This window comes from Odontesthes bonariensis, chromosome 23 (assembly GCF_027942865.1).
Source record: "Odontesthes bonariensis isolate fOdoBon6 chromosome 23, fOdoBon6.hap1, whole genome shotgun sequence".
In the NCBI taxonomy this organism is placed as follows: domain Eukaryota; kingdom Metazoa; phylum Chordata; class Actinopteri; order Atheriniformes; family Atherinopsidae; genus Odontesthes; species Odontesthes bonariensis.
The window spans coordinates 17887127-17908702 of NC_134528.1; the positions used below are offsets into that span (position 1 = coordinate 17887127).

Here is a 21576-nt window from a genome sequence, read left to right on the forward strand (position 1 = left end):
CTGAAACTTTCGTATTCTACCTCTGCAGTCTGAGCACAAAATCACCACTCCAGAAGAAAATACTTTATGTGCAACATGCATATGAATTATGTTGTAAATAATAATACCAGCAATATAACTGGATTCTATTCCAAAAGGAAGCAATGGGATCATGCTTTGCAGGCCCAGCTCCTGAACATTAGAAAAACCCACGTGATTATTGTACATATAGCAAGAGCTGTTTACTGTGCCAGTAATCAAATATAGTATACAATAGTGTAAGCAGTCCATAAATCACAATTATTCACATCTAGGATTATTATTTCCCCATTCTGCTTCAAACATATGCATATCTGATGGATGCTAACTCCGATATAAAGTATTTTCATGGAAGCTTTAACTGTCTGTAGCATGGTGGGGAATGCATTCCAAAAAGATTTAAATTATGCAAATAACATTCTTATGGTAAATGTTATTCAATTTAATTGTATTACATTTATGAAAATAGCCATTTAAAGTATATGATTGCCGTGCTTAAGCTGCCATCCACATAAAATGAATCCACTGACCCATGCATTAAATGTGACCTCACTGCTAATAATATGCATGCTGATAGAGATATCACATTTGCAAACAGATCAGTAGGTACTGTTGAGTGTGTACGTCTGCATATGTGTGTGTAGTTTGTGTGCTTCAGTAAACATAAGGTGGTGCTGTCTTTAAGAGAGAGAGCCTAGGAAGGGGTGATGTAATGTGTTCTCAGACAATGATGTCATCGACTGAGACACGGCAAGGATTTAAAGTGACAAAGGCATTTTCCCTGGCTCATGTAATTCTGCATCAGGTCTCATCAGAGAGCAGCAACTGAGCACCCGGGAGACCCTCATTTGGTTGTTGGGAGATGGAGCATAAATGTGATTCTTGCACATTTACTGTAAAGCAGTCCTGACTATGATTTAGCACACAGCTTGTTTATTAATCAGGATGTCTGAGATACAAAACACAGGTTGTTACAGTGGAGATAACAGGGTTATGTTGTCAACCAAAATCAGCCATTATTTATCTCAGTCTTGTGGTATGTTAGATGCATATCTTAGAAGGAATGAAAGTGTTTGTCTTAAATATTGAACGTGTACTTGACAGTACCTGTACATAAGGTATTTGGTGTTTACCATCAACTGAAAGATTTTTTACGAGATACTAAGACTTTCCTTCAATGTCTACTCATATATTCTGATACATGGAAATGTTCAAGTTTACAAAATATTATGACTGATTGTAATATTGTATGTTCCCATGATACAATTTCTAACTCAAGTGAGGCTTAAACTCCCTCTTGTCTGCTGAAATCATCAGCTGGGATTTTTCAACATTAACTTAAAGAAGTTCTTGACATTCCAGAGTTCATTCACCTAAGCTTCATGAGCCGCCACTGTCTTGTTTCTATAAACTTGTCCTTAATACTGTTACTCTCGGCTTCCCAAAAGATGCACTCCGAATCAAACCTCTGTCCTCATATGCAGAGTTTGACAGGCCGATGGAGTGTTTGTTGTCTCGTTCTTGGTCATTCTCACTGTTCTGCTTGCTTAAACTTGTACATCTCTTCAATTCTTCAGATCTCTCTTGGTCCACTTTCCTGTCTTCCAACTCTTTCATCCCACTGGGCTCCTCTCGTGTCTTTGGACAGTTATCCAGCACCTGATCAGAATCACTGCCCTGAACACAAGCCCCAGTGACAGTCTCTGTAACTTTCAACTCGCCCTCTTGCCCAATGTTGTCCACGGATTGTTGTTGAGTTATATTTTCATGAACACATGCTGGATTCGCTGAAATCTTTAACACCGTATCACCGTGGTTTTCAGCTGTTGAATCTTGGGGATTTTTAGTGAGACCATTTTCATCTGATGATGAATGCTGAATGGAATCCTCGCTCTTTAGGTCAGATGGTGTCCCCACATTAATGGTTGACAATGATTTCACAGCTAACAGCACTTCTTCCTCTTCAGGTTTGGACGATGTTTGAGCGTCATTCTTTGTTATGTCTGAGTCTGAAATGCTGATATCACATGCAAGCTTATAGAAGAGTGAATGGTTCTCTTTCATTTTTTCCAGACTTTCACTCACTGTTGATGACATTTCATTGGAATCATTAATGTCATCAGAGGAGTATGGCTGATTGTTGATGTCTTCCATCTCCTCATTGCAAATGGTTTCAAAGGCAGGTATCTGTAAAGGGATGAACCCTTGCCACTGGTTGGTGGAGAGGAACCACTTAGCTCTCAGATCGGAGGACCTGAAATTATTTTCATCATCATCAGCAGCGTGTTCTTCAAACTTTTCCTTCTCATCATTATTACAACTTATAAAGCCTTTGCCTCCATCTTTCTGGTAGACAGTCACGGATGAGATGTGATACGATGAATCTGGGCGTTTGATTTCAGTCATGGCAGCCGCTGCTCTCCCACTGTGGTGTGTTCTGTTCCCAAACCTTGCCTGACTTATAAATTTAACATATTGATGCTCTTCGTCTTCATCCTGAGATGTTGGATTAGAAAACTGAAGTTCTGCTGAACTACTTAAGTTATCCCCACAGCTCTCATAGCCATCTTGGCCTGAAAATGGGACATGACCAGATTTGTTGGTTATGTAACAGTTAACATATTCTGAGATCTGTGCTGGTAAATTTTGTGCTCATACCTGCTCTCCTTTGTTTTCTAGCTGCATCAAGGGGCACCTGGTGAGCCTCTTTCCTCTTTCCCCTGACTGGGTGTTGGTTGTCTGGAGTAGCACTCTCTCTGGCTGCACTGATAGATACACAACAACCAATTTGTGGATCCTTTAATTTATGTAAAGCACACAAATCAACATTAAAAAAAATGATAATCCCACCTCCGCATGACTCTTTCTCGTATACGCTCCACTCGTCGCAGCTTGGCATCTCGCTGCTCAGGACTCAGACTACAGTCAGGGTCTATGTCAGGGGTCAGAGGGGCAGAAGACTGTTCCTCTGCCTGTTCAAATGATTCTACATTAAATTGTGCACATTACAGTGATGTATATAGACATATACAGTATATGAATGACATTATCATTTTTTTTAAATTATGCTGATATTATAAGTAAAACTTAAATCTCTGTTTAGTGTCATAGGGATCAGAATTAGTTCACAATTTTTAACATTTTCCCGGGCATTGTTTTCACAAAATAAATCAGAATTGCTCTGAAGCAGGACTTTTAACTGATATCACGTTTCATAATCATGCTACAGAAAATGATGCATTCGTTTTTTGAGGGAGTCAGAGCTGCTTTAGATCTGTGGTTGGCAGGAACTGTAGATTTTATGCACCAGACTACTACTCCACATCAAATTGATTTTGGCATTTCTGTATTTTGAATTTTATAAAAACAACAGAAATTTGCACCTCTCTGAACTATTCTCTCTCCTTCATCGAATGTACATGACAAGTTTCCTAAAGTTTAATAAAAATTTCCATGAACTAGGTTTAAAAAGGTCAAAGGAAAACCTAAACATATATCTAATGGGAAAAAATGGGATTTTTTAATAATCACACACAACATACACAAGCACAAATCAAGGAAGTAGGTCAATCAATACCAGTTGAAGCAAGAGTTGAGTTAGATTAAAACTATTGTAATAGATGAGTGTTCTCATCTTTGTTATTTAACCTTTGTGAATAAAAAAACAAAACATGTTATGTTCTTACCCTGACATTCAAGCTTTCACCTCCATCTCCTGAACCAGTTATATCTTGAACTTGATTGCTTGGCGCTTCTGTTTCCTCTGCTCTGCTCACTGACTCCATTTTGGAGATCCTGGATCCGCCTTGATGCTGCTGTCTGCTTATCTTCGTAAAATGCTGATCCTGGTTTGGATCAGGGATCTCCAACAGCAACCGCCTGGGTGGTTTGTTCAGCAGTATTTTGTTCCGCTCAGACAGTCTTTGCTGCACCTCGGGTAGGATCTGCTCGGGCAGCGGAGTGTCGAGCTCAACTGGGGGATCCTCAACAGAAACTCTTCTGGCCACAAGTGAGGATGGTAGTACAGCTGTAACAACTCGTGTCACCCTTAAGGGAAAGGGGGCCTGAGAAATTGATAGAACAATTAGTAAAAGAACCTTGTATAGTACTATATATAACATCATTATTCATAATGATTAAAGAAATGTTATTGCAGCTATTAAAAATTTGGCAAACCTCCTCTCTTGTTTTTGAGCTTTGACTTTCGGCACCCTGAACAGGTATTGGAGGTTTTCTCTTGGTAGTCGACCTCTCCTGATTCCTTTTCATTCTCTCAATTTGCTCCTCCTCACTCATCTTCATCTTCATCTTTTGGAGAAGATACAAGCCGTTTAGAATAGGAGTCATTTATGGACCCTGTACCTGAGATACATACTGTTCTATATAATGCCAGAATGCATGGCTGAGTTGAATAGACAATTACTGTCTTTGTGCTTGTGTCTGATCCTACAGAGTAGCATGTATACATACATAAAAAATGAATGCTATGTTTAACGGTATATATCTGTACTATATGTGCATGCCTGTGACAGGAGAGGGGGAGGTTGGGTGTCTGTAGTGAAATGACTGAGCTTCTGTCCTGAGACACGAACCTCTGCTTCCCCCTCTTGTCTAGAGCAGGCATTGCAACATGCCCCAATTGCAACGAAGATGAAGGAATCAAAGAATTGGAGTTTGGCTGTGATTGCAATAAGGAAAAATCATCTTTGACTGCTTTCTATATTTAGAGCATTTTGGCTCACTCTGCAAACCAGCATATGGGAATTATGACGAATCAAACCTTGGTTGATTGGTTGGTTGTATCTGGTGGGATCCACTTTGAACCAGATTGAGATTCTGAAGATGAAGGGAAAATAGAGAAGAGAAGTGGATAAAGGCAGTGAGAAATGGTTGTTAGAAGAAGAGAAATATAAAGAGAAAGAAATAGGAAATATGATGGTGAAAGGCAAAACAAAGACACAAAGAAAACATTACAGCTGTTATTAATATAATTGACAGAAAATATCTGTATAAATACAACACGCTGTATTTCATGTTGTCTATTAGTACTGAGTGTGTTTGTGCCAACCGGATGCGTCTCTCTGTGCTTTCACATAAAGGAGGTCAGGCTGGCTGTTTCCTCCTCTGTGCCCTGAATCAGCAACATGGCTGTAGATTCCCTGAAATATAAGCAGAGGAAAAGCACAGTGAAATGTGACTTTCCTTTTCATACAGCAGATAATGTAACATAAAGTTACATTTTCCACCTCATATGGTAACTCTGTCCAGCCATGGCCCTGGTCCCTGCTCTGGTGATTCTCCTGTAGCTCCAGGGGTAATGGTGGGCGGACCGGTGGCTCTTGTTCCATATCCTGAAAATGTAGTCACAATGTTCATGTTTAAAACTGTGAAGCAATGAGCAAAGATCTATTGTATATGTATATGAGACTGATTAAAGTGAACATTGCCTGGTGCATACCCTACTTTTCAGTTGATACATTTTTAATGGCATGAATATTGATATTTTGTTGCTCCAGATGTTGTAAGAAACCACACGTGGGCTCAGAAATCATGCCAACCGATGTCAGTAGATTGTATGAAAAGAATCGCCTTGAGTGGATAACAGTTCTGTTTGTTCAAAAGCTGTGAGCAAACATCAGTCGACACAGACAACGGGAGAAAAAACAAGACTGGCATTACCATTGGCAGTCCACTCTGCAACCTCTCTGTGGGAGAACCTGGAGATCCAGGATGTGGGGCTGGGGACTGGTACACTGAGGGCGAGACAGAAAACGTGACAAACTTGAAGTGGTTTGTTTGTGCGCATTTATGTTTCGAGTGATTAACCAAAATGCATCAGAAAACTAAACCTATTACTGGCCTCAACTGGCAGTAGTGAACAATTGTTTTGATTTTCTAGGTTTCAAAACAGTAATCTATGCAATGTGACATCACTTCACTGTTCAGCTTCCTGTTTGATGAAGAAGGTTTTCTTGTTTAGTCCCAAGTTAACATTCATTTATTCGTATGTGCAGAGAAGACCTGTTGATCACCTTTTGATTAAACTCAGCTGCTACTCTGTATCTGCAGACTGATGCTTTCTTTTTTGCACGTGTGACACTGTGCAAATGGAGATGCATGACAATGGAAATGTGTAAGCCATAACCATGCAGATTTTTGTAATTGTCTAACTATGAATTTGGTAACACATGGACCCAAACATGTACATTAATTCTTAGCTTGTTGCACTTAGCCCCAACCAGCAAGGAGTCGAGAGAGGGAGGGAAGTAAAAAGTATGTTGATTGCTGAAAGCATTGTATCGGATCAGTACATGCGAACATGCAAACTCTAGCAGGAAAAGGTTTCTTCCCCTCCCTACTCCAAGCACTTCTGGCCAAGTAAGACACCAGCAAGATGTGGATGCCTATGCGTGAGATTTGAACACAAAACTTAAGCTGAATGTATGCAAGGAGCAGAGTAAGAAAACTTTTGTAACTGTACAATTTTCAAGCCTTTACTGTCTTACTGCAACCTTTTGCGCCAGCTCCTCATTTCAACCCGTAGCACTTGAATCCCAAATCTCTTGTGATGGAGACCGCTTGTGTTGTGTGTGTGTGTGTGTGTGTGAGGGGGAATATGAGAGACAAAAGAGCAAATCATCTTGTAAAAAAAAAAAAGCACAAAAGACCCATCCACTTCAATATCTATGTTGGTTATAAATCCTGCTCATAAACTACTGACTACCGCAATGTAAATGTGCCACACAATTGGACTTACTATAATGTCTTTGCAGTCCCAGCAGGAAACAGTATTGATCTCTGTTGACCTTCAGTCCAGCAAGAATGTCCTCCATCATCCACAGCTCCCTCTGAGCTTGTGACTGCTCCTTATCAGAAAGAAACAGACTTGGAGGTTTTACCTGGCATGAACTGAAGGTTTGGAAGGGGCACACCTTGGCTCATGCATCAGCACTATGCATACACAATACTATTGCTAAGATATCATCCAAATGACTTTATCTCCAGTTATGGATACATTTTCAAAGATGGGGCTTTTGCAACAGATGCAGTGCACATATTTATAAAGCTTTGTTTTAGTTTTGAATAATATCCAGCATTTTGTCTGAGAATACCTGTGGCATTCCAAAGTTACAGATGTGCTGAAGATGTGAACGGATAACAGTCAGTTCACTCTCCATTCTCTCATATTGACTCCAAACCCGCTCCATTTCCTTAACAAAGAGACAGGAGGTTTTGTGAAAAAACAATGACATCATTATTGAGTGAAAAAATTAATTAATTAGTAAACGAAAGATTAAAAGATAATGAAGTACCCATCTTTAGACTAACAGAATCTCTTTCTACCTGTGTGATACTTGACATTACAACAAGCTCTGGGCTTATTACTCACCAATGACACATCACACATTCTTGCCCGGATGGTAACCAGTTCCTCTTGCAGCAAAGCCTTCTGGGTCAGAGCTTCTTCAAGGGCCCGAGGACCCTGGCTCTTCCACTCTTCAACTTGCAGTCTGGACACTTCTAATGCACACTGGACACTGTCCTAAAACAGTGACATAAGTTTCATATCATTATTATTTACCAAATGAATACATATATTATTTGTAGTATGGCACTACAAAACTGTAATGTTACAATTCTATTTCCTTTTTCTTGGTCAAGTACAGTCATTCATTTTTTAACTTTGAGCAAAAGCTGGTTATTAATTCCTAAAGTTGTTTGGTTAGTTTAAATTTCTGGAATCCAGTAGGAATTAACAAAATATTTCAGAAACTTTCAGGTCATCCATATTAAGTATGTTGTTCGTGAGCTTTTACAGATTTAAAATTTGGGGAATATGTCAACTTGTAATTACTGACCTTATCCATTTGCAGCTGAGCCAGTTCTATAGACAGAGACTGTAGCAGCTTGTCACACCCACACAACCTTGTCAACACAGCCTGAAGAGGGAAAACCAAACTCATGTCCACTCAGGAAGAAATGTATAATTAAGCTATACTTATTGCACTGTATTCTTTTAAATTGAATCCCTAAACTGTAAACACTTACATCTGCATCACTTTCAAGAGGCCGGATCGGAGGCAGTTCCCGCGGGTCCGGTTTAGAAGCCTGAAAAGTGTTAAAGTCAGTGTTTTTTCTTCAACAGCGCATTTTAAAATGCTTTCATTCAAATAATTCATGTCTGTCTATAAGTATGAAACTATTTTTCTGAACACAATAAGGTTTGATGGGTAAGTTGTTTCAATGCTTTGATCAGTGCTCTCATGGAAAGATTGAGCTGCACAAGCTTCAGCACGCTAAAGCCACATATTTTGAGTTTGGTCCAGAATCTGAAGGAAATGAATATCAAAAATGTACTTACGTATGACCATTTGAAATTTAGCAAACAGCAACTTTGTGTAGTCATTACATGAAGCATAATCTTGGCAATGCAGAGACAAAACACACATAACAGGTGCAATGACCTCAAATACAACACAATACTATCAAAAACAGTAATAGTGACAAACATAATTTATTAGTAACACAAAAAAAAAACACATGGACACAAAAGAAGTGACTGAAACACATAACAGATATATAGCAGAAAAGCCTTCATACGGCATTTAAGGCCTGCACAATTAGACAGTTTTTTTAAAGGGGGAATGACATGAAACAAACATAAAACACCACAAAACCATTGACCAAGCTGCACTACACAACAGTGCCATAAGAACGTAGCGTAGTTCCACGGGCAAGGCTGTACCATAGCTGGCGGTAGCACACAAACAGATAAATGGCTGCGGTGATGGTGGTGGTGGTGGTGGTGTTGTGGGGGGTGTGAAGCATGTGCGGCTCTCGATGAGGGGGGTAAAGGGGGCAATAAGTCTGCCCCTGTAGAGTGGCTCTGAAGGGAGAAATAGCATGCACATGAAAAGAGAACACATGATAAACTAAACATACTGTGCTTCTGTGCTAAAAAACAGTGAATGCTAGTTACAATGAACTGCATTAGCCACTTTAGCTGTATAGTTTCTACACGCTCCACATTACACATTGGTGTGTGTGTGTGTGTGTGTGTGTTAGATATAGTCACCTTTCCCAAAGGTCTTCGTCCACTTGGTGCATGATGTACAGAACCATATATGGGTGCAGGCTGTAAGGAAAGAACAAAATAAACATGTGATTTTACCAATGAAAAGAGTGCTGTATGATCCAGCGGCTTTTTGCCCAGGTTTATATGCAGGTCAAAACCCTATATTTTCTCTCACCTAGAACATCTTTCATTAAAACTTCTAGCCTATTTTTCTTCAAATGCCGCATGCCCAGTTTTAAAATAGTTTAGTTGAGTTCATAAATTTATGTTTTCAAGCCCAGAAAGAGATGAATTATGATGATACAATTTTGGAGAGCTCCTTCACGGTAAGAATGAGCAGTACTTTGTAGTAAGGAAGAGTAACTTCAGATTGCCTCTTTTATAAGAAAAACAAAACACTAACATCCCCATTTCACTGAATGGAAAAAAGTGATTTGAAATTAGGTTGCTGTGGTACATATGTATCACGTGTCACAAGAAAATAGCATACTTACGTACTTATTGTCCACTGATGAGAGATATATTAGCTTTTATGAAACATGATGAAAGCGGGCTAATGTTCTATGATTAAAAAAAACAAAACAAACAACAGCCAATAAGATCAAACCTTGCTTTGGCTTTGCCACCTTTCTGTGACTGGAGTAGTAGGAGCGGATTTGAACTCCGACTTAGGTGAGGCCTGTCCATAGTACAGGGTCTGTGGTACCATGATTGGGTCGTCATGGGGTCGAATGTCAACCCTTCCCACTGGTGTATGAGGTCGTGATCCCAGCTGTCCTCTTGAATTTAAAGAACCTGCCCCCACAATTTCCGCTTGTGGTGGTGTGGTTTCACCAGCAAGATAGTTGTCCTCTTTGTTTGCACCAGCAGATCTTCTTCTACTTAAATCAGGAGGGCTCGGCGTTCTGTTTGATGGGCTGTGAAAACACCACAAATACAAAACAGATGTTTTTATCAGCCTTCTAAGTACTATAAACCAACAGGATGTCCCATTCAAATGCAGAGATGATCTGACAACCTTCTGTTTCTGTGATGTGCACTCCGCCTCCCCCTCTGCTCCGAGTGCGACCTCCCCATTCTCCCACCGCTGAGGTGACTCGGTTCACTCAGAGTCCTGCTGACATGCTTGTGTTTTTGGGAGGGACTCTCCTCTTCTGAGGGGGATCTGGGGAATTCCACTGATTCACTGCTGCCACCTATCTGTGTAAAATCCTGATAACTTGAGCAACGCCTGAACGGATCAGAAGAAGATGGAGCACGAGAAGATTTGCTTAGTGCAAACATGAAGAGTTTTAGATATTCAGTATCTGAAAACCTTGTGTCCACTGTGAACAGAGTTGTACCTGTTCATTGTGCTGTCTTGCTCCATTGCAGCAGATTGACTGAGGGCTCGAACCCAACCCAACATATCCTCCTGAGTGTCAGCGCTAAAGAAATAGGAGCGCATTCCCTGGTGTACCACCTATTTCCACAGACATTCACAAAAACATATATGTTCCATGATTTATGCAGTTTTAAAGATTACTCAAAAGCAAAATTTTATGTTAATCATGTACAGTTTGATCCAAAAGTTTGGGCTTCTCTAGATTTCTGGTACTTAAGTGAATAGAAGAGGATGTACTCTCCAAAAGGGAGGCAGATATATGTGAAACATTCAGCAACATTTTAAGCAGTGTTACAGTTTTTCTCTGTTGGTTTGGCTCATTTCTTGAAACAGAAATTACATTATCAAAATAACATGGACAAATCTCCAAACCACCTCGCAATTGTTCACAACAGAATGGCATTTCTCATTGCTTTCATCAAATTGCAATTGTCTTAATACATGTGTCAATTGTTTCAGTGCATCTCTGCAAAATATTAAGTACAAGTAGCCTACAGTTTGCACAGTTTGCCTACATTTAGCACATTTTCCAAGTGAATAGATTTTGGTGATCTGAACTGATTAGTTGATTCTTGGTCTAATGGTTCTTCTATCCAAAATATGTCAGCATGATTTCATTGTATAAGTCATCACATGCACAATAATCTGTTCAATTGTCAAAATGGGCCAAGAACATGATACCATCAATACCATAAAGAATCTCATGTAACATTTGATTAATTCATGACAGTAATTGAGTGATTGATTTCATGCTTAGAAGCAGTTCAGTGTGCTTTACAGAGTAGTAAATAAAAACAGTGTGTGAAAACAGCTAAAAAGCACAGATGGGTACATGTAATTTTTTTACTCTAACTTTTGCAGATAATAATGGGATTGGAAGCAAATGAGACCCCTCACATCCTCGTGTTTGTAGATGAAGCCGGCTTCAACCCCGGCCAAGGGGCGAAGACGTGGCCGCAACATTATTGGCCACCGGGCCACGGTGGATGTTCCAGGCCAGCGAGGGGGCAATATAACTATGTGTGCTGCCATTTCTGAGAATGTTGTGGCCACTCACATCCCCGCTCTTGGCCCATACAACACACAGAAGCTCCTCTTCTTCTTGGACCACCGTTATACTAATTTGGTCCCTGAATATGAGCGAGGTCTTCTTGAGTCTCACCTACCACGCTATGTGATTGTGTGGGACAATATCAACTTCCATCGTGGTCCACTCATCAGGGCTTGGTTCACTATGCATCCAAGAATGATGATGGAGTTGCTCCCACCTTATTCCCCTTTCCTTAATCCTATTGAGGAATTTTTCTATGCTTGGAGGTGGAGAGTGTATGAGCATCATGCTCAAGACCAAAGATCCCTGCTCCATGCAATGGACGCTGCATGTTTAGACATTACAGGAGATCAGTGTAGGGGATGGTTGCGGCATGCACGGCGTTTCTTCCCGCGTTGCATTGCAAGGTAAAATATACATTGCGATGTTGATGAGAATCTGTGGCCAGACAGACAGCAACGTCTGGACGGCCAGGAGGGTGAGGACAGTGGTCATGAGGGAGGGGCGGGGGCGGGGGAGGATGAGCGGGAGGGGGACGACAGCGACCAGTAAAGTGTTGCTATAGTGTTTTCTGTAAGCTGCAGATTTATTTACAGTACTGTAGGCCACATAATTTTGCTTGTTTTTTTGTTTGTGTTTATATTACAGTATATGTGTGCTATGTATATTTTTCTTTTCCTTCTACAATACTATACTGTATGGAAGTTACGTACTTCACAGTATTTGTGTGACTAAAAATGGTTGGTATGAGTGTATTGTGTGTGCTTTGAGGCTACTCTTTCTGTGAAACTTTTTTCCTTCAGTTTTATACACTATTGTATTCTGTTAGGTAGTCCTATGCCATAGTGACAAAACATCTAAACATTTTGACTTGTAGTACTCACACAATGCCAAAAGGACAATGCATTTTGGGGGCACTTACTATTTGAATGAGAAAGAAACTTCATTTTGACACATGGGTGAACTGTTTAGGGGGAGATATGAGCTTTTGCTGGTGAACCATGGTGTTTTGCTGAACCATTCAGTTTAGTTTAGCAAAAAGTACTAAAGAGTGTTGAAAACGTCCAGTCTGTTTAAAAAAATGAGCCTGGGCAATTGAGAAAGATCTTTGCAATTTGGGTGGCACTGACTCTTTACATGGGAAAGAAATCAGGTCTGAAGCATGGGTGAACAGTTTTGGGAGAGATATGTGCTTTTGCAGGTTAGCTATGGTGTTGTGCTGAACTATAAGGGCCATTTCAGACCAGGGCGGCAAAGCGTGGCGGAACGGAAGCGATTTTCACCGGCGGAGGTGAAAATACATGGAAACAGATCTGTCCTTGCACACCGACGCCGCGGTAGTCGGGCGGTAGCGGCAGTAGCAAATTCCGCTCGAGTTCTATTTTCCAAAAGCAGCACGGGACGGAGGCGTCTCCGCGCCGCTACCGTCCGACTACCGCCGCGTCGGTGTGCAAGGACAGATCTGTTTCCATGTATTTTCACCTCCGCCGGTGAAAATCGCTTCCGTTCCGCCACGCTTTGCCGCCCTGGTCTGAAATAGGCCTCCCGCGCTGCTTTTGGAAAATAGAACTCGAGCGGAATTTGGACGGCGGCTGCCGGCGGTGTCCCGTTGAAATGAATGGGGAATGCAGACAGGGCTGGAGCAGAACTACCGCGGCCGCGGACTGTCCGGTGTGAAAAGCCAAGTTGAACACACCGCCTGATAACCGGCGTAAAGACTGCCGTCGTTTCGCTGCCGCCACGCTCTGGTCTGAAATCGGCCTAAGAGTGTTATGCCAAATGATCTTAGAGTTTTGAGAATGTAATTTCTGTTTCAAGAAATGAGCCAAACCAATAGAGAAAAACTGTAATGTATTATTTATTTTACAACTCTAGTTGTAAAAAAAAGGTAAAAACCACCAGGCAAAAGTTTGGGCACCCAGACAAATTTCAATATTCAAAGATATTTAGCGAATTCAGGAATGGTGGTGTATCATTTTAGATAGATAGATAGATAGATAGATAGACTTTTCTCAAACTGTGAGGCACAGTTCGTTTCAACCATATTTTGGGCTAAAGATCTATCAATTGGTAAGGGGAACAATTCACTTGAAGAAGGAAGAATGGATTTAATTAGAAGTACACTATCTGTAAAAAAAAAAAAAAAAAAAACTGAAGATAAAGATGAAAAGAGCAGGATGCAACAGGATAGTGATCCTGTACACACTTTACAATCTACAATAGTATACCTTAAGAAGTGGTACCCCAATCTGAACATCTTTGAAAATTTGTGGACAGATCCAAACATAGCAATGTATGAAAGATGCACCAAGAAAAAAAGGAGCCTTTTGCAGGAAAAAAAGGCGAAAAAATCCCCCAGACTACAAATGAAACAAAAACAATTGGAAGATGTGATATTTGTAAAAGTGGGTTTGTTTGGATTCCATTTCCTTTGTTGAATGTTAAAATTGTAAGATACAGAAGTTAAAAAGTAATATTGCTTAAAATATGAAAGAAGTTTGTCATGTTAAAATCACATTTTTTTGTACTAGATTACCTATAGTTTATAGCTATACACAGAAAGCATACTGGAATTTTTATCAGTTGTCAAAAAATGTTTGCATTCTATTCATACGTACGACTGTGACCTGTTATCAGAATGTTGAGTAACAAGACGTCGATACCTTGAAGGTGAATTTTCTGTTCTTGCATTCTCGTGGCGTGCAGAACAGGATTTTGTAGCTTGGCAGTGGGATGCTGCCCAGCACTAATTCTTCTCTACTATCTGATTGAGGGGAAAAAAAGTAAGTAAATAAAAAAAGAAATACAAGAACACTTTGCTCAGTGAACCTGAAAGCGAATCACTGGCTTACAACTGTTGTTCCTACCTTTATAGTAATACAGACAGTAGTTGGAGAGGACAAACCATCTTCTCTTCCACAGCTTCAAACCAGAGCTATCCTGCAGAGGGAAGGTTTGTACCAAAAACACTCACTCACTCTTCTGCATGGCATGAGGAAGATGTTAAGAAGAGCATGTGAAAAAAATTACTTTTTTGTTGAGCCACCCTCTGATGACCACAGTGCAATTGGGGTCTCTTTTGGCAGCCTGACATCTTTTCCCAAATGTTTGCACCTTTCCATCACTTTCCTGCCATCAGAGGAGGGAAAGATTTGTATGCACATATATGCATTCACAGATTCCCATTAAGCCATCTATGCACAGTAAGTTGGAGGAGTAAAAATAGGAAAACAAACCGTCATGACAGGAAAGTAAGAAATTGTGGCCACGCTGGACGCTTGGCTTACTCTGTCCTGGTCATCCATTCTAATGGAAAACACAAACGTTCATTTAGACCACAGTACAAATAATGACAAAAAGAATAAACAGAAGAAAAAGAGGAAGAGAAAGCCCAGTATTCAGAAAATAATAGCTCGAAACATTAAGTCATCAAGTTTTTTTTTCAAAGAATCACTACCACCGCTTACAAGCAACTCCAAAAAAGCCCTGCATACACACTGAAATAAAATGGTGAAGTGAAAACATGAAGCCTTACCAATACAATCTGAAACCCGTCTCTGTGGAAGCAGCCAGTCACTCCCAGGACAGCCTCTAAAGTCTTTAAACATACACATGCCACATTCCCATATAGTTTGGATGTTTTCCCTGGTCAACTGTTCATTCTCTTAGACAGTCGATGTTATGCTCGCCTACTTCCAGCAAAACTCTCCCGTTATTCTATTCTGGGCCATAACAGGCCAGCGCGCTTCCCCACCATGATACTGACAGGTGACAGCTGCGTCGCTGTGGTAGCAGGGAGGGGCCAAGATTGTGTGAAAAACAATCTGGCAGCAGGGGACGGGCAGGAATGAGAAGCAACGTCTGAAATGTGTGCCAAACTGTGGAACTGCATTGTGGAGTGCTGAGGACAGAAAAACCAAAATGAGGAGCACAGTAGTGGGAAAGTAAAGTGCTGTGTTGTGGACAAATGTGTCAAGAGGCGTGGGGCTGTCTGTGTCTGTGATTGTGGTCTTTTCCAGTCATGACACTTTACCACTTTGTATTTGAACATGCTGCCATTTTCCTATCCAGTAAACTGTGGATGTCTGTTTTGTACAATTTCCCCAACTTCCAATTTAAGATACTCAGACACTGTGCCCTAATTTCTAAATATATAACCAGTATGTATTTTTGTGTACTCAGAACCTGGCAAAAATAATGATGAAATGAGATATTCCAAATAAACACTGTACACTGTATACAAAGTAAAAATATCTTTACAAATTTCCTCAAAAATTTAATTATTTTTGTTTTTATGGAATGTTTGTTTCTTTTATATATATATACATATCATCTATTTTTGTAATCCTTTGTTTGTTTGTTAACAAACTTATATATCCTCTTTATAAACTTCTTTATGTACGTTATGTATGTGTTCTCTATCATTCAAAATGTTTATGAATAATGTACACTGTATTGGCAGTTTACACTTATGTTGAGGGTGTAAAGATGAATCTAAATTAATCAGAACATCACATCAGTATGTTGGACCCTGGATCTAATAAAATGTGCCATAAACAGGTCAATGGTCCAGTTCAAAACATAAAAGTCAGGCGATTTGGGGTTTTGCTGCAGATCCTGCACAAATTTAATGCAAGATTTGAGTGCCAGAGTAAGTTGTCAGTGTGTTGGTACCACTACTACTTCAGCACATGGTGGTGGTGTGCCAAGTGAGTTGTGTATTCATACCATTTTAATGGTAATTCAGTCCGCCCACTAGCAGGATGCCCCACTTGGATTTATCAGTGAAAGTGGCATATGCTGCGTGTTACAAGATACTTTGGACAAAAGTTTCAATATTATCTGTTAAGTACAATGGTAGTATGAAAGATTTGAGCAAACATCTGGTGAGACGTCCCTGGAAGCAAACACAGCGAGCACAAGCCAAAGAGACAGACCAAATAGAAATATAGAAAGCGAAGACAGTTCAACTAAAACTTAGCCACACCTCAGAGAGGTGAAAGGTCATTAAAGCTCTTATTGCTCAACTTTTTGTGATGGATATACAATTTCTCTGCTGATTTTTCTTTGATAAATCTTTATTTAGGAACCTATCTGCATTTAGGCTTGTTGCTGACCTTAATGACACTGAACCACAGATGAACTCAAAGATAAAAACATCACGAGACACATTTCACACGGAGCTTCCACAAGCACTTGTGGGTGACCACGAGGTTTGACAAGTTTTGGCATCCACAGTTGGTGCCAGCTTTGACCACAACCCCCAACCAGTGAAACTCCGAATAAATGTATTGAAACAGTCGACTCTTTGTAAGTAATGTGAGCAGAGACTAACAGCTTCGTAGCCACCGGGAGTTTTGTGGGTGTTGTGAAATATTTGGAAAATCTCCTTCTTAATCAGCGGGGGTCTCTTGCTCAAAGTGGAGAAGACTTAAAATGCTAAAGAGGGATGTAGGGGAGGACAAAAGGTGGGTCTGTGTACCACACAGAGTGAGCTTTGTGATGCCCAAGCACTCTGGAGCATCATGTGAATATGGACAGAGAGCATGTTGAATACATTTGTGTGGAAAATAATACTTTCTCTCCTAACAAAACATTTGCATGTCTCCGGCATTTCTATGTTTTCCAATGCATAGATTAGTAAAGTTGTAATGGAATTTACCCCCTCATATACTAAGTCAGCAGCGTAATATTAAGAGCAGGAATTTTTATTTGCTGCATATCTCAAATTGAAAAAGACAATACAATTAAGGATTAGTGGATATTACTTGATGAGGGACTACAGATGGGACACCAGAGCTTGGCATAGCTGAAGAAAAATCCTTAAGTGGGCCTGAAACATCTCAGCGACAGTGCATCCTATCAGCCAAGCTGGTTCACAGGACTGTTAACTTTGAAGAACAGGATTCCCGATGAAAGGTTTTAGTTCAAACTTGTTAAAGTAAAGAAAATAGATCATCAATAAAAATTTAAAAAATCATCAATAAGAAAAATATATATATATATTTTTTAATTTTTCAACATTAACTGTTGTCATTCTCAAAATCACATGTGACATAAGCCATATTAAAGATGCCATATTGCCGTACCTGACTAATAGTGCTCGCCGGCTGGCTGCTTTAAGCTCCATCACTTGGCGCGCTTCCTCACAGCATCTCCTCAGTCTTGGCTACCACGAGCTCCTGTTGCCCTAACAGTCCCAACACTTTGCTGCTGTACGCTTTGCTCTTCGCACTTGGGAAGCTCGCTTTCTGTTGCTCCCTGTTTCACTTTGTTGTGACTTAGTGTTTGATGGGTGCTCTACCTACGCTGTTCTGCTTTTCTGTTCTCTAACAGTGCACTCTCTGTTCGCAGCTTCTTTCTTCCTCCCCCCTCTTCTTCTTTCTTGTTCAACGTCCCTCCCTCTCCCTCTCACCCTGCCCTTGACAGCCTCTCTGTCTTTTGCTGAGTGTGGGTTTGTGACTCAGGAATTTACGATAAAACAGCTGTTTCATTCTTCTGTTTCGCCCTTTGCATTATTTGGTATCAGTAAATTGTGAAAGGCAAAGTCTCAGTTACGTCAAAGAGAGATTTGGATAATTGCTCTTTGATGCATTGTGTCTGCTAGAGTGGACAATTATTACAATTTAACTAAGGGTAAAACAATATAGCCATCTCATATTTTAGTATAAACATTGTCAATGTTTTTTAATCAAAGTTTAATCGATGATTTTTTTATTTCAGTTAAAATGTAAGTTTTGTTATATGGTTATCTTCTGATTACCAATGCCACAGGTGTCAGTTAAATCTATTACATTCGTTGAATGATATTTTCATGGAATCATTTTTTTTCAACAACAAACAAAAACTGTGAACAAGAAGACAAGTAATGGTCTTGGTATCATCTAGCTTCTCCATGTGCCAAAGTGTCTTTGGGCAGACCAGTCTCACAAAAACTGTATAATGAGGTTCTTGTCTTATTTGTGTCTGTGCTGGCCCTGTGATGGACTGGCAGCATGTCCAGGATGTACCCTGATGACAGCTGGGATAGGCTCCAGTCTCCCTCCAACTGTGAACTGGATTAAGCTGGTATGGAGAATGGTTGGATAGATGGAGGTTGAATGTTGTAAAAAATTTAGGAGCAAAAAGGACTTTTTCTATCATTCTCTGATTCAGAAATCTTCGCATCATCAGCACTTATTTATGAAAGACTCAGAATTAGCTTTATCGATATTCAAAAGCTTTTAGATAGTGATTTATCCATATATAATTCATAAACTGATTTATATAACATTTGTTTTTTGTTAAAAACAAGATCTTAAAGTGATGTTAAATTGGTTGATTTATCTATTTATTTTTGGAGATATCCAAATTCCAAAATCTCCTCTGTATGTAAAATAACCCTTCGATTAATCTACGGTATGTCAGCAAAATGAAGTAAGAATTTTACACTTATATGGGCAGTGTTTACTGCAAGTTGTATATTTTGTATATTTCAATAAAAATTATATATATCACACATGATAAAAGTTCAACTGAGTTTTATATCATTCATATGATATATTTGATCATATGATATATTTATTTATAAACTTTGAGCAATCTTGATCCTGGATGAAAATACCAGATTCTGGATCATTTACACTAAATTTCTTTAATATGGAAAATTGAAAATCATACAATTTATTAAAGGTACAGTCATAAAAACTTTCGTGAAGTTTATTATTGCATTTAGATATCAATAATCCCATTGAAACATGATTAGTCTGTGAAGGCTTGAAAGCAAAAACTTTTTCCCCAGATGGTTGGATTTTATTTAGGGCCTCTGTTGCGCTTAGTCAGCATCTTGTGTTGTTCACATATTTTCATGACGGAAAGTGAAGTGCCACCATAACTCTCAACTTGCCTGAAATACTCAGATAAAAAGATTACACAGCTAATCCACCATTAAGTAAACAGATGTGCAGCATAATAAGTCGGACGGAGTGAGAACGTTAAAGATAATGGCTAATATCCAAAACCTAAAAAGCAGTCAAACAGAGAGTGAGAGCTGACACTCAGTAGCAGGCCACACCCATTCTTCAGGAGAGCGGGCAATTTTGCACTACAAGAGGAGGATATCGGAGATATTTTAAGTGGTTTGATAAGAGTGGCTAGATAGAGGAATGTCAGGTCTAAACTGAGCAGCCTGTTTAATTTTACATGTGGTGTGGTGAGAAAAAAAAACTAACTCTGAGTCAGTGCTGTTGCTCAAAATCCTGCAACCTCAACAAAACAGTACACAAAACACTTCAGCCATTACTCAAATGGTAATCATGCCATCTTATAATTAGGGTCTCACTTGTTCAGACCATTTGGTTCGAACCAGGAAGGTTGTGACCTCGGATGCCATGATGTTCTGTTCTCACGGAGGACAAATCAGTCTGCCTGCAGATATTTACGATCCCTCCTTATAAGCATGCTACAAAACCAACCAGCTGACTGACAGCTGCATGGTGACTCCTTATCCTCTGTTATACACTGAGCAACCAGTGGGGCACTCACACACAGGAAAAAGGGTTAGTGGCTTCAATGTGTATGGGAAATGCAGTTCTTTTGGCTGTTCATACCAATCTCATAGTCATAGTGTTATCACGTCATATTATCCAGCAGTATAAGTCACTGCATAAATCAAACTTTAATGCTGTAATACAACAGTTGTTGTAACCTCAACACTGTTTCATATGAGGACTTTCAGGTTTTTTAATTGAAGGATTTATATATGTGATAGGACTTGAAACAGTCGTTATATACCTTTGTATGGTGGTAAGAAATGAACAAAATGAAACTAAACTTTTAAATAAATTACTTCTTCCTTTATGAAAATTAACTTGGATATCACACAGTCTGCTTTTCTGTCTGATAGCCACATGGCCTCTGATCATCTCATTTAACACATTAAACAATTAGTGAAGCTCATCTTTTAGGAGCATTCTTCTAAAGCCTTTTTCTTTCTAATAAAAAATAAATGCTTGCATTCCACATTGACCATTTAGATGAATGATATATAATCTAATCTAAAAAATATATAATGTAACTTTACAACATAGTGTAATGTAATGCACTATGATTAACTATCATTAACAATATCATAATTATTCTATTCTATTCTATTATGATATTTGATATGACATTTATACATTTTAATACATTTAATACATTTATGTGAAGTGTCTTGCTGACTAATTCAAAATTACAGTAATGCTTCAAATATTTTCCTTTTAAAATACCATGTTTTATGTAAAAATATTTTCAGATGATTTTTCAAGTGTCATGTCCTTGTTGATTCGGCTCTACAGCATTCATTCCCACTTGAAACTGATCATTGTTGTTCATTGTATTCATTGTCCATCTATCCATCCATTTTCTATACCCACTTTATCCAATTTAGGAGCCTATCCCGGCTGTCATTGGGCGAGAGGTGGGGTACACTCTGGACAGGTATTGTACTGTCTTTAATATAAATGATTATAGTTGGACTCAAAATCTACTTTCAGCCCAATGTAAGATGAACATTTACACGGACTTCTCTAGCCTTCCTCATGTAATTACATTCGTGTTTCATTATGTCCCAAATGCAACATATCTGGAAGACAGCATGTTACATACAGTTTAATTGAAATTCCTTTCAGTGCACATTCAGTCTATATACTGAAGATTTTTTAAATCTTAAAGCCATCCAGCAGATGGAGCTCTCACACAGCCTCGACTGCATGTTTTACAAAACTGACGCACATCAGTAAGCAGAGTGGTTGAATATGTTAAAAGTGCATGGAAAAGCTAAATGCTACTCTCATTGTATAGAGTAGAATAGAATAGAATAGAATAGAAAAATACTTTGTTCATCCCCCAACAGGGGAAATTAAAAAATATTTATATATATATATAATAGTATAATAGTTACAGAGAAATGATTTACAAATATCAGGGTTGTAATGCATCAGCTGGACACCAGGTGATGGTGTTGCTTTAAGTATAGAAAAACACCACTGATCCTAACACATAGCTACTCATACTGCAGATGAACCA

The 21576-nt window shown here is 39.3% G+C and overlaps 1 protein-coding gene across 5 annotated transcripts; it reads right to left on the reverse strand.

Moving 5' to 3' along the window:
• Nucleotides 1–503: 503 nt before the first annotated feature.
• On the reverse strand, nt 504–17899 carry plekha4 (pleckstrin homology domain containing A4). 5 transcript variants are annotated; one of them, XM_075457272.1, is made up of 24 exons: nt 17619–17898; nt 14766–14835; nt 14560–14658; nt 14397–14469; nt 14193–14293; nt 10438–10556; nt 10113–10325; nt 9702–10011; nt 9095–9154; nt 8765–8905; nt 8068–8127; nt 7878–7958; nt 7409–7561; nt 7131–7229; nt 6776–6884; nt 5698–5771; nt 5265–5369; nt 5087–5177; nt 4799–4854; nt 4195–4326; nt 3705–4082; nt 2869–2990; nt 2677–2783; nt 506–2591 (listed from the first exon to the last, which is right to left on the reverse strand). In XM_075457272.1, exons 1-24 carry the CDS (start codon nt 17657–17659, stop codon nt 1423–1425), a joined length of 3963 nt encoding a protein of 1320 aa, XP_075313387.1. In that variant the 5' UTR covers nt 17660–17898; the 3' UTR covers nt 506–1422. The 5 variants fall into 5 exon arrangements, with proteins under 5 accessions (XP_075313385.1, XP_075313384.1, XP_075313386.1 ...); XM_075457270.1 differs by having other exon boundaries at nt 504–2591; nt 6776–6881; nt 8765–9154; nt 17619–17899; XM_075457269.1 differs by having other exon boundaries at nt 505–2591; nt 8765–9154.
• Between the last annotated feature and the right edge of the window lie 3677 nt (nt 17900–21576).

What these genes read in the sequence shown, in the direction of transcription:
- plekha4 (XM_075457269.1), bottom strand. Translation starts at nt 17,659, where the DNA reads ATGGAGCTTAAAGCAGCCAGCCGGCGAGCACTATTAGTCAG. An exon ending in GGACAGAGTTACCATATGAG is followed by an intron (nt 5,178 to 5,264) that starts GTGGAAAATGTA and finishes CTTATATTTCAG; the next exon opens with GGAATCTACAGCCATGTTGC. An exon ending in GCTCAAAAACAAGAGAGGAG is followed by an intron (nt 4,083 to 4,194) that starts GTTTGCCAAATT and finishes TCAATTTCTCAG; the next exon opens with GCCCCCTTTCCCTTAAGGGT.